The 12,500-nt window shown below is 42.4% G+C and overlaps 1 protein-coding gene across 1 annotated transcript in view; it reads right to left on the bottom strand.

Moving 5' to 3' along the window:
* LOC143294681 (atrial natriuretic peptide receptor 1-like) overlaps nucleotides 1-12,500 on the bottom strand; it is a 77,879-nt gene that overhangs the window by 7,063 nt on the left and 58,316 nt on the right. Inside the window, exons 20-23 of the mRNA XM_076606073.1 lie at nucleotides 9,714-9,866; nucleotides 7,935-8,106; nucleotides 1,646-1,798; nucleotides 70-193 (exon numbers count right to left, since the gene is read on the bottom strand). Of these exons, the coding sequence (XP_076462188.1) occupies nucleotides 70-193; nucleotides 1,646-1,798; nucleotides 7,935-8,106; nucleotides 9,714-9,866 (602 nt within the window). The remainder of the gene's footprint in view (nucleotides 1-69; nucleotides 194-1,645; nucleotides 1,799-7,934; nucleotides 8,107-9,713; nucleotides 9,867-12,500) is intronic.

Here is a 12,500-nt window from a genome sequence, read left to right as displayed (position 1 = left end):
ACACACACACACACACATACATACATACATACATACATATACGTGCGCGCGTGTGTTAGTCAACAGTACCTGTATAGGTGTAGAGAGGCTGGATATGGTGGTAAAGCCAACAATGTCGCTGAAGTAGATGGTGACACAGTCAAACTGCTCAGGCGGTACTGTCAACCCCAAGATTAGTCTTTGGGCAATGGTTCTGGTGACACAAAACAGGTCATTTCCTGCTTCACTAGCTTATTACGGGACCCATTCTAACGTCAATTTTCGTTCATAGATGGTTTTAACGTCAATATTTGTTCACAGATGGTTTTGGTGACACAAAACAGGTGATTTCCTGTTTCACTAGCTTATTGAATTCAGAGACCCGTTTTTAACGTCAATATGTCATTGTTAAATTCAGGGACCCATTAGATTTTTTTAACGTCAATTTTCGTTCATAGATGGTTCTGGTGACACAAAAGAGGGCAGTTCCTGCTTCACTAGCTTATTACGGGACCCATTCTAACGTCAATTTTCGTTCATAGATGGTTTTGGTGACACAAAACAGGTGATTTCCTGTTTCACTAGCTTATTGAATTCAGGGACCCGTTTTTAACGTCAATATGTGTTCATAGATGGTTCTGACGACATAAAATATGTGATTTCCTGTTTCACTAGCTTGCTGAATTCAGAGACCCATTTTTAACGTCAATATTTGTTCATAGATGGTTCTGGCGACACAAAACAGCTCATTTCCTGCTTGACTAGCTTATCAAATTCAGGGACCCATTCTGACGTCAATTTTCGTACACAGATGAAGCGATATGTGCCATCAGTAGACGCTGTTACCCATTTTTCAGTGATTTCAGTTGGAGGGGTTCTTGCACTCAGTTCTGATACAGATTCAGATGCAAAACTAGTGAGCAGCCATACTGCCAGGTCAAAGAATAAAAACGTCTGCAATGACGAACGCGTTCAATCATTTTGTGCCAATCAGAGAGTTGGTTTGTGTTGATGAAATACGCCATTTCGCGTGGTTTGTATGTGTGTGTGTGTGTGTGTGTGTGTGTGTGTGTGTGTGTGTGGAGGGGAGGTGCGTGTGTATGTGTATGTTTTTTGCTTTTTTGTTTTGCCTGTTTCTTAATTAACAGGCTCGATTACGCGTTGTATGTCATTTCCCACATGCCTGTACTGCAATATACACGAAATGTTTCCTTTTAATAGTTCCCAGAATTTAGGATACTAAAATAGGAAGATACCCACACATACGTATCTTGCTACATGAACAAGTGTGTGTCGATTCTCGGTCAGTGTATCTTCGCTTTTTTCTTCTTTTTTTCCGGTTCTTGATCTATTCCATAGGGGAGTTTCTTTTTCAGTGTTTATGGAAAACATAATGTGTCTGGTATGGTTCATCGTTTGTTTGTGTGCTGCATATATTTATTTGCCTTTTCATTCATTCATTGATTCTTTCCTTGATACTTTCATTCGTTTCTTCTTACGTGCGTCACTTCACTATGCATTCATTCATTTTATTGAATAAATCATTTCATTAGTTTACTCATTCACTAACTTGGTCACTCATTCTAGATCTTGTCCGCAGATGAATACCGTACAAACATTTTGCAAAATAAGCAAGCGAGCAAACAGAAGCACAGTCTTATCTCACTGGGGCAGGATCTCATAGAGCAACTGCTCCGTCTTCTTCTTCTCTTCTCCCAGCTCTGCTGTCTTTTCTTCAACCAGTTTCTCCAGGTTGTTGGCGTAATGCTCCATCCGTCGCAACAGGCTGTCCAGCAGGTTGGCCGACTGGCCAAATTTCCTGCACACACACACACGGGTACGGGTAGAGGTAGAAAAAAAAACAGACGTTGGACTGATAGGGTTCGGGTAGAGACAGGTAAAAAGACGTTGGACTGATAAGGTACAGGTGGAGACAGGTAAAAAAAAAAAAAAAAAAAAAAAAGACGCTGGACTGATAGAGTATGGATAGAGGCAGAAAAAAAGACGTTGGACTAATAGGGTACGGGTAGAGACAGACAAAAAGACGTTGGACTTATAGGGTACAGGTAGAGACAGAAAAAAAGACGTTGGACTAATAGGGTACAGGTAGAGACAGGGAAAAAAGACGTTGGACTGATAGGGTACAGGTAGAGACAGGAAAAAAGACGTTGGACTAATAGGGTACGGGTAGAGACAGACAAAAAGACGTTGGACTGATAGGGTACGGGTAGAGACAGGGAAAAAAGACGTTGGACTGATAGGGTACAGGTAGAGACTGGAAAAAAGACGTTGGACTGATAGGGTACGGGTAGAGACAGGGAAATAAAAACGTTGGACTAATAGCGTACGGGTAGAGACAGGAAAATAGAAAGAGACAGGGAAAAAAGACGTTGGACTGATAGGGTACAGGTAGAGACAGGAAAAAAAGACGTTGGACTGATAGGGTACAGGTAGAGACAGGGAAAAAAGACGTTGGACTGATAGGGTACGGGTAGAGACAGGGAAAAAAGACGTTGGACTGATAAGGTACAGGTGGAGACAGGTAAAAAAAAATTTTTTTAAAAGACGCTGGACTGATAGAGTATGGATAGAGGCAGAAAAAAAGACGTTGGACTAATAGGGTACGGGTAGAGACAGACAAAAAGACGTTGGACTGATAGGGTACAGGTAGAGACAGGAAAAAAGACGTTGGACTGATAGGGTACAGGTAGAGACAGGAAAAAAAGACGTTGGACTAATAGGGTACAGGTAGAGACAGGGAAAAAAGACGTTGGACTGATAGGGTACAGGTAGAGACAGGGAAAAAAGACGTTGGACTAATAGGGTACGGGTAGAGACAGACAAAAAGACGTTGGACTGATAGGGCACGGGTAGAGACAGTGAAAAAAGACGTTGGGCTGATAGGGTACAGGTAGAGACTGGAAAAAAGACGTTGGACTGATAGGGTACAGGTAGGGACAGGGAAATAAAAACGTTGGACTAATAGCTTACGGGTAGAGACAGGAAAATAGAAAGAGACAGGGAAAAAAGACGTTGGACTGATAGGGTACATGTAGAGACAGAAAAAAGACGTTGGACTGATAGGGTACGGGTAGAGAAAGGGAAAAAAGACGTTGGACTGATAGGGTACGGGTAGAGACAGGGAAAAAAAGACGTTGGACTGATAGGGTACAGGTAGAGACAGGAAAAAAGACGTTGGGCTGACAGAGTACAGGTAGAGACAGGGAAAAAGACGTTGGACTAATGGGGTACGGGTAGAGACAGGGAAAAAAGATGTTGCACTAATAGGGTACAATTAGAGACTGGGGAAAAGACGTTGGAATGATAGGGTACAGGCAGAGAAAGGGGAAAAAGACATTGGGGTGATAGGGTACGGGTAGATACAGGGAAAAAAGACGTTGGACTGATAGGGTACGGGTAGAGACAGGAATAAAGACGTTGGACTGATAGGGTACAGGTAGAGACAGGGAAAAAAGACGTTGGACTGATAGGGTACAGGTAGAGACAGGGAAAAAGACGTTGGACTGATAGGGTACAGGTAGAGACAGGGAAAAAAGACGTTGGACTGATAGGGTACGGGTAGAGACAGGAAAAAAGATGTTGCACTAATAGGGCACAATTAGAGACTGGGGAAAAGACGTTGGACTGATAGGGTACAGGTTGAGACAGTGAAAAAAGACGTTGGACTGATAGGGTACGGGTAGAGACAGGAAAAAAGATGTTGCACTAATAGGGCACAATTAGAGACTGGGGAAAAGACGTTGGAATGATAGGGTACAGGCAGAGAAAGGGGAAAAAGACGTTGGGGTGATAGGGTACGGGTAGATACAGGGAAATAAAGACGTTGGACTGATAGGGTACAGGTAGAGACAGGAATAACAGACGTTGGACTGATAGGGTACAGGCAGAGAAAGGGGAAAAAGACGTTGGGGTGATAGGGTACGGGTAGATACAGGGAAAAAAGACGTTGGACTGATAGGGTACGGGTAGAGACAGGAATAACAGACGTTGGACTGATAGGGTACAGGTAGAGACAGGGGAAAAAGACGTTGGACTGATAGGGTACGGGTAGAGACAGGGAAAAAAGACGTTGGACTGATAGGGTACGGGTAGAGACAGGGAAAAAAGACGTTGGACTGATAGGGTACAGGTAGAGACAGGGAAAAAAGACGCTGGACTGATTGCATTCCAGAATGGGCAGGAAAGCCATTAACAGAGACCCATGCTTTGTCACAGCACTGACCGGCCTGGAAGAATCTGGCAAACAGTTCATCTGTGCCGCGCCACAGTGATTCTGCACGGAGTGAAGGAAGGAGGAAGAGAAGATGAAGAAGAATAGTTTTCCACATTTCATATTCATTAGGTTGACATTTAAATGCACATTCACTGAAACGTCAAAATAGTACTGATTGATTATAAAAAAAATTAAAAAATCAAATCCTGTTGATACGTGTAATACCTTATTGCACATGGTATATATCATAAATAAGGCGTCATGTGTTCACGTGAAGAAGAAAAGGGCAGAAAAGTCCACTTATTTCTGAAACTGGCAACTTTGCCATTGCTTTCGGTTTTGTGTTTACCCAGAAGAGCTAAAATAACCCACAAGACAAGACAACTTTTTTTTATGAACGAACGTCATAGATACGTTGGAAGTTTTTCTTACATCTAGACCTCGTTCTGAAAAAAAGGAAAAATCACGATTAGGAACGAAAAGTGCAATGAGAAAAGACGTGACACTATTACACAAAATCATGGGGTAGTTTCCAAAATTTGCATTCGTCTGGTTGACATTCAACTGCTCAGTCACCGAAACGTCAAATAGTACTGATATATCGTATACAAGACCAAACAAAATTGGCTAAACATGACGTAACTCATTTGATAAAAATTAGAATAATGGGCCAGAAGAATAAAGGATTAACAAACAATAAAGAGTGGTAACTCTCTCCATGCACAAGGTACACAACTCCAAGTCAATGCTGCTAATGCTACCGATTCAGCTAGCACACAGGTAAATAAAGGATACACTGGAACAAACCGAGACACTTCCTGAATAGGAAACTCCAAGCTAATCTTTATACCAATCATTTGACACGTTTAGTGACAGAAGAAATATGCAAACACAAATTAGCTTTTATTCAAGACTGGTTTCGCCTTTTAATTTTTAATATGCTGCATGCTTTACTGTTTGTTAATTTTCTACATTCCCAGCCTCAATATTCTTTGATTTCGTGTCAAAAACCCAACAGGCAACCATGTGTATTATGTGTGTGCTAGCTGAATCGGCAGCACGAGCAGCTCAGTTTCAGTTTCAGTAGCTCAAGGAGGCGTCACTGCGTTCGGACAAATCCATATACGCTACACCACATCTGCCAAGCAGATGCCTGACCAGCAGCGTAACCCAACGCGCTTAGTCAGGCCTTGAGAAAAAAAAAAAAAAAAAAAAAAAAACGAGCAGCACTGACTCGAAGTGATTTGCCTCGTACATGGAGAGAGTTACCACCCTTTATTGTTTGTCAATTATGAGATACTTTCCTAAAATTTCACATTCATTAGATTGACATCTAACTGCACAGTCAAACATCAAAGTACTGTTGACAAAGAGAGAACAAGAACAAAAACATATTCTTTTCCTTAAGGCGGCCACCAGTACATAGGAAAGGGTTTCTGGCAAAAAGAGTGTACATCTTAGATATGCACATCATGTCAAATGAGTAGTAACTTGAATGATTAAACCAAACTATTCTTAATTAAGGTCAAATTACATGTCTGCAAACCGTTGTCTATGACGAAGAGCATAGAAAATATACATACTCAACTTTCTTATTTTTTACAACAGACCCATGTTTCAATATTCAAGTGTAATCTTGGGTAATACCTGGTAAGTACTTGTTTCATATACTGGTATATGAAGGACACACATAAATAAAGTGGTGTTCGGATTCATCAACTTTACAGACTGTACATAAATAACTGGAATTTAAGTTGAGGAACCTACGCCACCTGGATCCTTTTACTGGTAACACACCAATTCGTAGTTTTACAAGATAGTCCCGGAAGCATCTTATATCCATGAACTCAAAATATTTTTCACATTCAAATTCACTTTTGAACAATCTGTAAATATTATGTGTCCTTATTCATTATTGAACTGTTCCAGTCTTGGATAAAACTGTCTTTGACAAACAGAGATAGGGAAAGAGAGATGGCGACTAACACAGTCAAGGCTATGATGTGTTTCTTCAGAGGAAGAGGGGAAGAGACAGACATGACGACTGAAACAGTCAAGGCCTTGATGTGTTTCTTCAAAAAAGGAACAGAGACAGCTTCAGTTTCAGTAGCTCAAGGAGGCGTCACTGCGTTCGGACAAATCCATATACGCTACACCACATCTGCCAAGCAGATGCCTGACCAGCAGCGCAACCCAACGCGCTTAGTCAGGCCTTGAGAAAAAAAAAGATAAATACATAAAAAAAGAACTACTACTACTAATAATAATATGTATAAGGCGCAAAAACTTGATGAAGTCAACTATAAACATACAAAAAAATAATATAATAAAAGAAATAAATAAATAATAATAATAAAAATAAATAAATAACATAGAGAGGGGAAAAGACAGAGACATGACGACTGAAACAGTCAAGGCCTTGATGTGTTTCTTCAAGGAGGCAGCAGAGACGCAGAGAGAGGGGGGAAGAGAGACAGAGAGATGACGACTGACACAGTCAAGGCCTTGATGTGTTTCTTCAAAAAGGGAACAGAGACAGGGAGAGGGAAAGACAGACAGAGGGGTGACGACTGACACAGTCAAGGCCTTGATGTGTTTCTTCAAAAAGGGAACAGAGACAGAGAGAGGGAAAGAGAGACAGAGAGGTGACGACTGACACAGTCAAGGCCTTGATGTGTTTCTTCAAAAAGGGAACAGAGACAGGGAGAGGGAAAGACAGACAGAGAGGTGACGACTGACACAGTCAAGGCCTTGATGTGTTTCTTCAAAAAGGGAACAGAGACAGGGAGAGGGAAAGACAGACAGAGAGGTGACGACTGACACAGTCAAGGCCTTGATGTGTTTCTTCAAAAAGGGAACAGAGACAGGGAGAGGGAAAGACAGACAGAGAGGTGACGACTGACACAGTCAAGGCCTTGATGTGTTTCTTCAAAAAGGGAACAGAGACAAGGAGAGGGGGAGAGACAGAGAGATGACGACTGAAACAGTCAAGGCCTTGATGTGTTTCTTCAAAAAGGGAACAGAGACAGGGAGAGGGAAAGACAGACAGAGGGGTGACGACTGACACAGTCAAGGCCTTGATGTGTTTCTTCAAAAAGGGAACAGAGACAGGGAGAGGGAAAGACAGACAGAGGGGTGACGCCTGACACAGTCAAGGCCTTGATGTGTTTCTTCAAAAAGGGAACAGAGACAGGGAGAGGGAAAGACAGACAGAGGGGTGACGACTGACACAGTCAAGGCCTTGATGTGTTTCTTCAAAAAGGGAACAGAGACAGGGAGAGGGAAAGACAGACAGAGAGGTGACGACTGACACAGTCAAGGCCTTGATGTGTTTCTTCAAAAAGGGAACAGAGACAGGGAGAGGGAAAGACAGACAGAGAGGTGACGACTGACACAGTCAAGGCCTTGATGTGTTTCTTCAAAAAGGGAACAGAGACAGGGAAAGGGAAAGACAGACAGAGGGGTGACGACTGACACAGTCAAAGCCTTGATGTGTTTCTTCAAAAAGGGAACAGAGACAGGGAAAGGGAAAGACAGACAGAGGGGTGACGACTGACACAGTCAAGGCCTTGATGTGTTTCTTCAAAAAGGGAACAGAGACAGGGAGAGGGAAAGACAGACAGAGAGGTGACGACTGACACAGTCAAGGCCTTGATGTGGTTCTTCAAAAAGGGAACAGAGACAGGGAGAGGGAAAGACAGACAGAGAGGTGACGACTGACACAGTCAAGGCCTTGATGTGTTTCTTCAGGGAGACAGCAGAGGGACGCTGTCGCGGGTCCTCACACCAGGAGGAGGTCATCAGCTCACAGAACCCTGACGACGTCAGCTCGGCCTCCACCGAGGGTCTGAAGCTCCCGTTCGGACCCCCCTCCTTCACCCTCTCCAGGATATCTGTCGACACAGTCCAATCAAATCAGTCTGTTTCGTTGCCCAGCCCACAGAAGCAAAAAGGCCTCTTCAAAGCCGCCAGGTTTTTGTTGTTGTTGTTGTGTGTGTGTGTGTGTGTGTGTGTGTGTGTGTGTGTGTGTGTGTTTTGGTGGTTTTTGTCTGTTTTTTTTTTCTCCTGGTAATGCGGCCTCTGTTGCATGCACGTAATGGAGCACACGCATTTCCCCCCTTTTCTTTCCAGTGATTCACGCTGGTCGAAGAAAAATAGGTTTTCATTTCTCTTCGAATTTTCCCACATCAAGTTTTTGATTATATACAATCTCTGTTTCCCACTTGTTCTGAATGAGCTAAAAACAGTATTGTTCTTGGTGCCCACAGTTGTTTGTCGGACTCTTCTGATTAAATGGACAATTTCAGGGAATACTTTTATATTACCGATCCATATACACCCGCCAGTTCTTAAGATAATTTGAAGGGAACTCAAAATACTGTCAAAAGATCATCTAAAACAACATTAAAAGATCAAATCACCCGTACCCCGCTCAGTCCAGGTAAAACTTAAATGAAGTTAAAATATTGAAAATAGCGTTAACAAAAAGGACAAAGGACAATTTCACCTTCTTCAGCAAGGTCAGGAGGTGGGGGGAGGCAGTGTAAATCTGTTACATCAACGTTTTTCAAACACCATTATTTTTTTATTTTTGCTTCTCTTTCCCCGATGGTGAGAAATCCTCGAAACATCCTCTGGATCCAAACCATCACCTAACTCTTATCGACTGAATCTTACTTCATTCCCCAAAGTTCTAAGATTCCAGATTCGAGATTTAGATTTCCTTTTAACCCTTTTTGGGGAATGGAGCATTTGAAAACAGATTACTATTTTTTTTTTTTTTTTTTTATTAAAAAAAAAATAAATTAAAAAAAATCATACTGAACATGGCAACAACTAGTTTCAGTTTCAGTAGCTCAAGGAGGCGTCACTGCGTTCTGACAAATCCATATACGCTACACCACATCTGCCAAGCAGATACCTGACCAGCAGCGTAACCCAACGCGCTTAGTCAGGCCTTGAAAAAAAAGAAGAAAAAAAAGAAAGGTGAATAAATAATAGATAAGCTTGCATAAATGAATAAATAAATAATAATTATACTATAAAAAAAGATAGTAGTAATAATAATAATAATAATAATAAAATAACAACTAGTGAATTAATTGTATCAACAATACTCATGATTGGACTACAATGTGTACAACTAACGCATGTCGTGTCAATAATGGGACTCTATTACCCCCACAGAGTCTCAAAACGACAAAACTCAAATGCAAAAACCAATGCCCTAACAAAATGTCTACAATCACCAGTATGTGTGACTTGGACATTAAACAAAATTCCCTCCTCTCCCCCAGTCTCAAAATGCATTCACACGTTCAAAACATGTTCCACAAAATGTCAGTAACACTCCATCCACACCTTTTTTTTTCTTTCTTTTTTTTCTTTTTTTTTTTGCGAAAACCCTGCTGGCAGTCAATTAGTCTATCAAACAAAGAAGTATGACAAGATTTATCTCCCGTACGGATGTAGTTCACAGCAGGAAACACAGTTCATTTACCATCCAGCGTGAGGAAGTCCAGCTCCTTCTCATAGGGCGAGGCCCTGGTGATCATTTCGCTGAGGATGATGCCGAAGCTGTAGACGTCGCCTTCCTTGCTCCCGCACCTCAGGGCCGGGGCCCGTAGCAGTTCTGGAGCCTTCCACAGACACTCTGCACACCGGAAAGGGACAGCACCGCCACTGTTAACTCACTCAGTACGGCCAGTCCTCTCTTCTCCTCTACACAGACCCCTCGGATGTCCAGTGGGTGTCTGAATGACCCAACCTTTAGCTTCCGTCGTCAGAATTGTGGTATTCTTTGTCAACATTCACCTCTTCAGTATAAGAGCCTTCCGCTTGCAATATTTTGATGATGGTAATTGGGGTGAAATACTGTTAACGTCGTCTCTTTCGCCGTTCGTATGGAGAGAGTTAATGGAAGGGATACTGATTAACTCATTCGAGACGGCAAGGGACAGCACCGCCACTGTTAATGGAAGGGATACTGATTAACTCATTCGAGACGGCAAGGGACAGCACCGCCACTGTTAATGGAAGGGATACTGATTAACTCATTCGAGACGGCAAGGGACAGAACCGCCACTGTTTGTAGAAGGGATACTGATTAACTCATTCGAGACGGAGACTGATTAACTCATTCGAGACGGCAAGGGACAGCACCGCCACTGTTAATGGAAGGGATACTGATTAACTCATTCGAGACGGCAAGGGACAGCACCGCCACTGTTAATGGAAGGGATACCGATTAACTCATTCGAGACGGCAAGGGACAGCACCACCACTGTTAATGGAAGGGATACTGATTAACTCATTTGAGACGGCAAGGGACAGCACCACCACTGTTAATGGAAGGGATACTGATTAACTCATTCGAGACGGCAAGGGACAGCACCGCCACTGTTAATGGAAGGGATACTGATTAATTAACTCATTCGAGACGGCAAGGGACAGCACCGCCACTGTTAGTAGAATGGATACTGATTAACTCATTCGAGATGGCAAGTCTACCTCTGTTCCTGCCCCCACTGAGACCGCATCTTATGACCAGTGGTTGCCTGAATGGCCCGGGTAAAATCTTTCGTCGCTAGAAATGTGGTTTTCTTTGCCTTTATCTTCATATATCTCTTTGATGGGAGAACCTTCCGCTTGCAATATATATAATGATCTCAACTGCGCCGAAAAGCTGTCATCGTAGCTTATTTTCTCGTTCGTACGGAGAGAGTTAAAAATGGCTTTGCGACAACGAAAGGTGACTAGGCACAAAGTTGGTTAGGTTCGTGACGAATGCGTACATGGTGGCAACATGGATGTAGTGAAAGAAAACTGTGTATGTCACAAATGAATAAACCTCAAAGACTGGCATGAGGTGAATGCGTACATAGCATAAATGAATAAATACAATGCCTAAATAAACAGACAAATAGCCCAAAAAGATAATTAAACAACCTAAATAAATGAATAAATAAATGAATATGGGAACATGACGAAATACACATGCGTGATAAACGGTGCATATTATGACTGACTTGGGCAAAAGAAAAACCTGCGAATAACAACAATAACAACAACGACAACAACAACAAAAAACAAAATAAGACAGATGAATAGTGAACACATGACAAAATGACTATGAGACCAAAAAAAATTAACAGTGTGACAAACAGGGATATGACAACACACACAAAAAATCTCTATCCAAGGGTACATGTCAGAACGACGCACGTTCCAAGCTTCTGTCTCGAAGAATATAAAGAAAGGAAAGGTGCTGGTGTACATTTGATTCCTGTCATAACTGCCATCCTCTTTTTCTTTTTTTCTTTTTTTTTTTTTTTTTTTTTTTTTTTTTTTTTGCTGCCCCATCATCTGCACCGTGGCATTACTCCCACGCCGCTCATTTAGATTCCCCCATACACGGCCACACCCGGGTTCGTCCGTCGCAGTTCCAGTGTCGGCAGTCCACAGGGAACCATCGATGTTAGGTCGCCAGGAGGCCACACACCAGAGGAGACCCTGCACTGCTGCTGAGTCACTTCGGTGGTGTTCAGTGGTGCCTGTTCTGTTTTAACGTACTTATCACACCACATACTAAGCCCCCTCTTATTCGTTGGTACTATATTGTCGTCAACCTGGTTATCGTCATCAAAACAGAATGAAACGGAAACCGTTGTCATGACGACAGTTCAGTCAACATTGCCTGATCTGCAGCAGTGATCGGCCACATCCTTGACCAAAGTCAAGTCAGTCGATTGTTGCTTGAAATGCCATTTCCCTGATTACATCAGATTTCGGTCTTTTCTTTCTCTCGTTTCCTATTTTCTGTCTTTTTTTGTCTTTTTTATTTTTTCTTCTTCTTCTTCTTCTTCTTCTTCTTCTTCTTCTTCTTTTTTTTTAAGGGGGGGGGGCTGAGGGGGAGGGGGGGGTGAGGGGACGACATGCTCTTTGAAAAACGGTTCGCGTGTGTGTGTGTGTGTGTGTGTGTGTCTGTCTGTCTGTCTGTCTATCCGTGTGTGTTTGTGTATCTATGTGTATGCGTGTATGTATTTGTATTTATCTTTTTATCACAATAGATTTCTCTGTGTGAAATTCGGGCTGCTCTCCCCAGGGAGAACGCGTCGCTATACTACAGCGCCACCCATTTTTTGGCATTTTTTCCTGCGTGCAGTCTTATTTGTTTTTCCTATCGAAGTGGATACAGAATTTTGCCAGGAACAACCCTTTTGTTGCCGTGGGTTCTTTTACGTGCGCTAAGTACATGCTGCACACGGGACCTCGGTTTATCGTCTCA

This window comes from Babylonia areolata, chromosome 1, assembly GCF_041734735.1.
Source record: "Babylonia areolata isolate BAREFJ2019XMU chromosome 1, ASM4173473v1, whole genome shotgun sequence".
NCBI classification, from domain to species: domain Eukaryota; kingdom Metazoa; phylum Mollusca; class Gastropoda; order Neogastropoda; family Buccinidae; genus Babylonia; species Babylonia areolata.
Note: the sequence above shows the minus strand (reverse complement) of the source record. Positions and strands in the feature narration are given on the sequence as shown.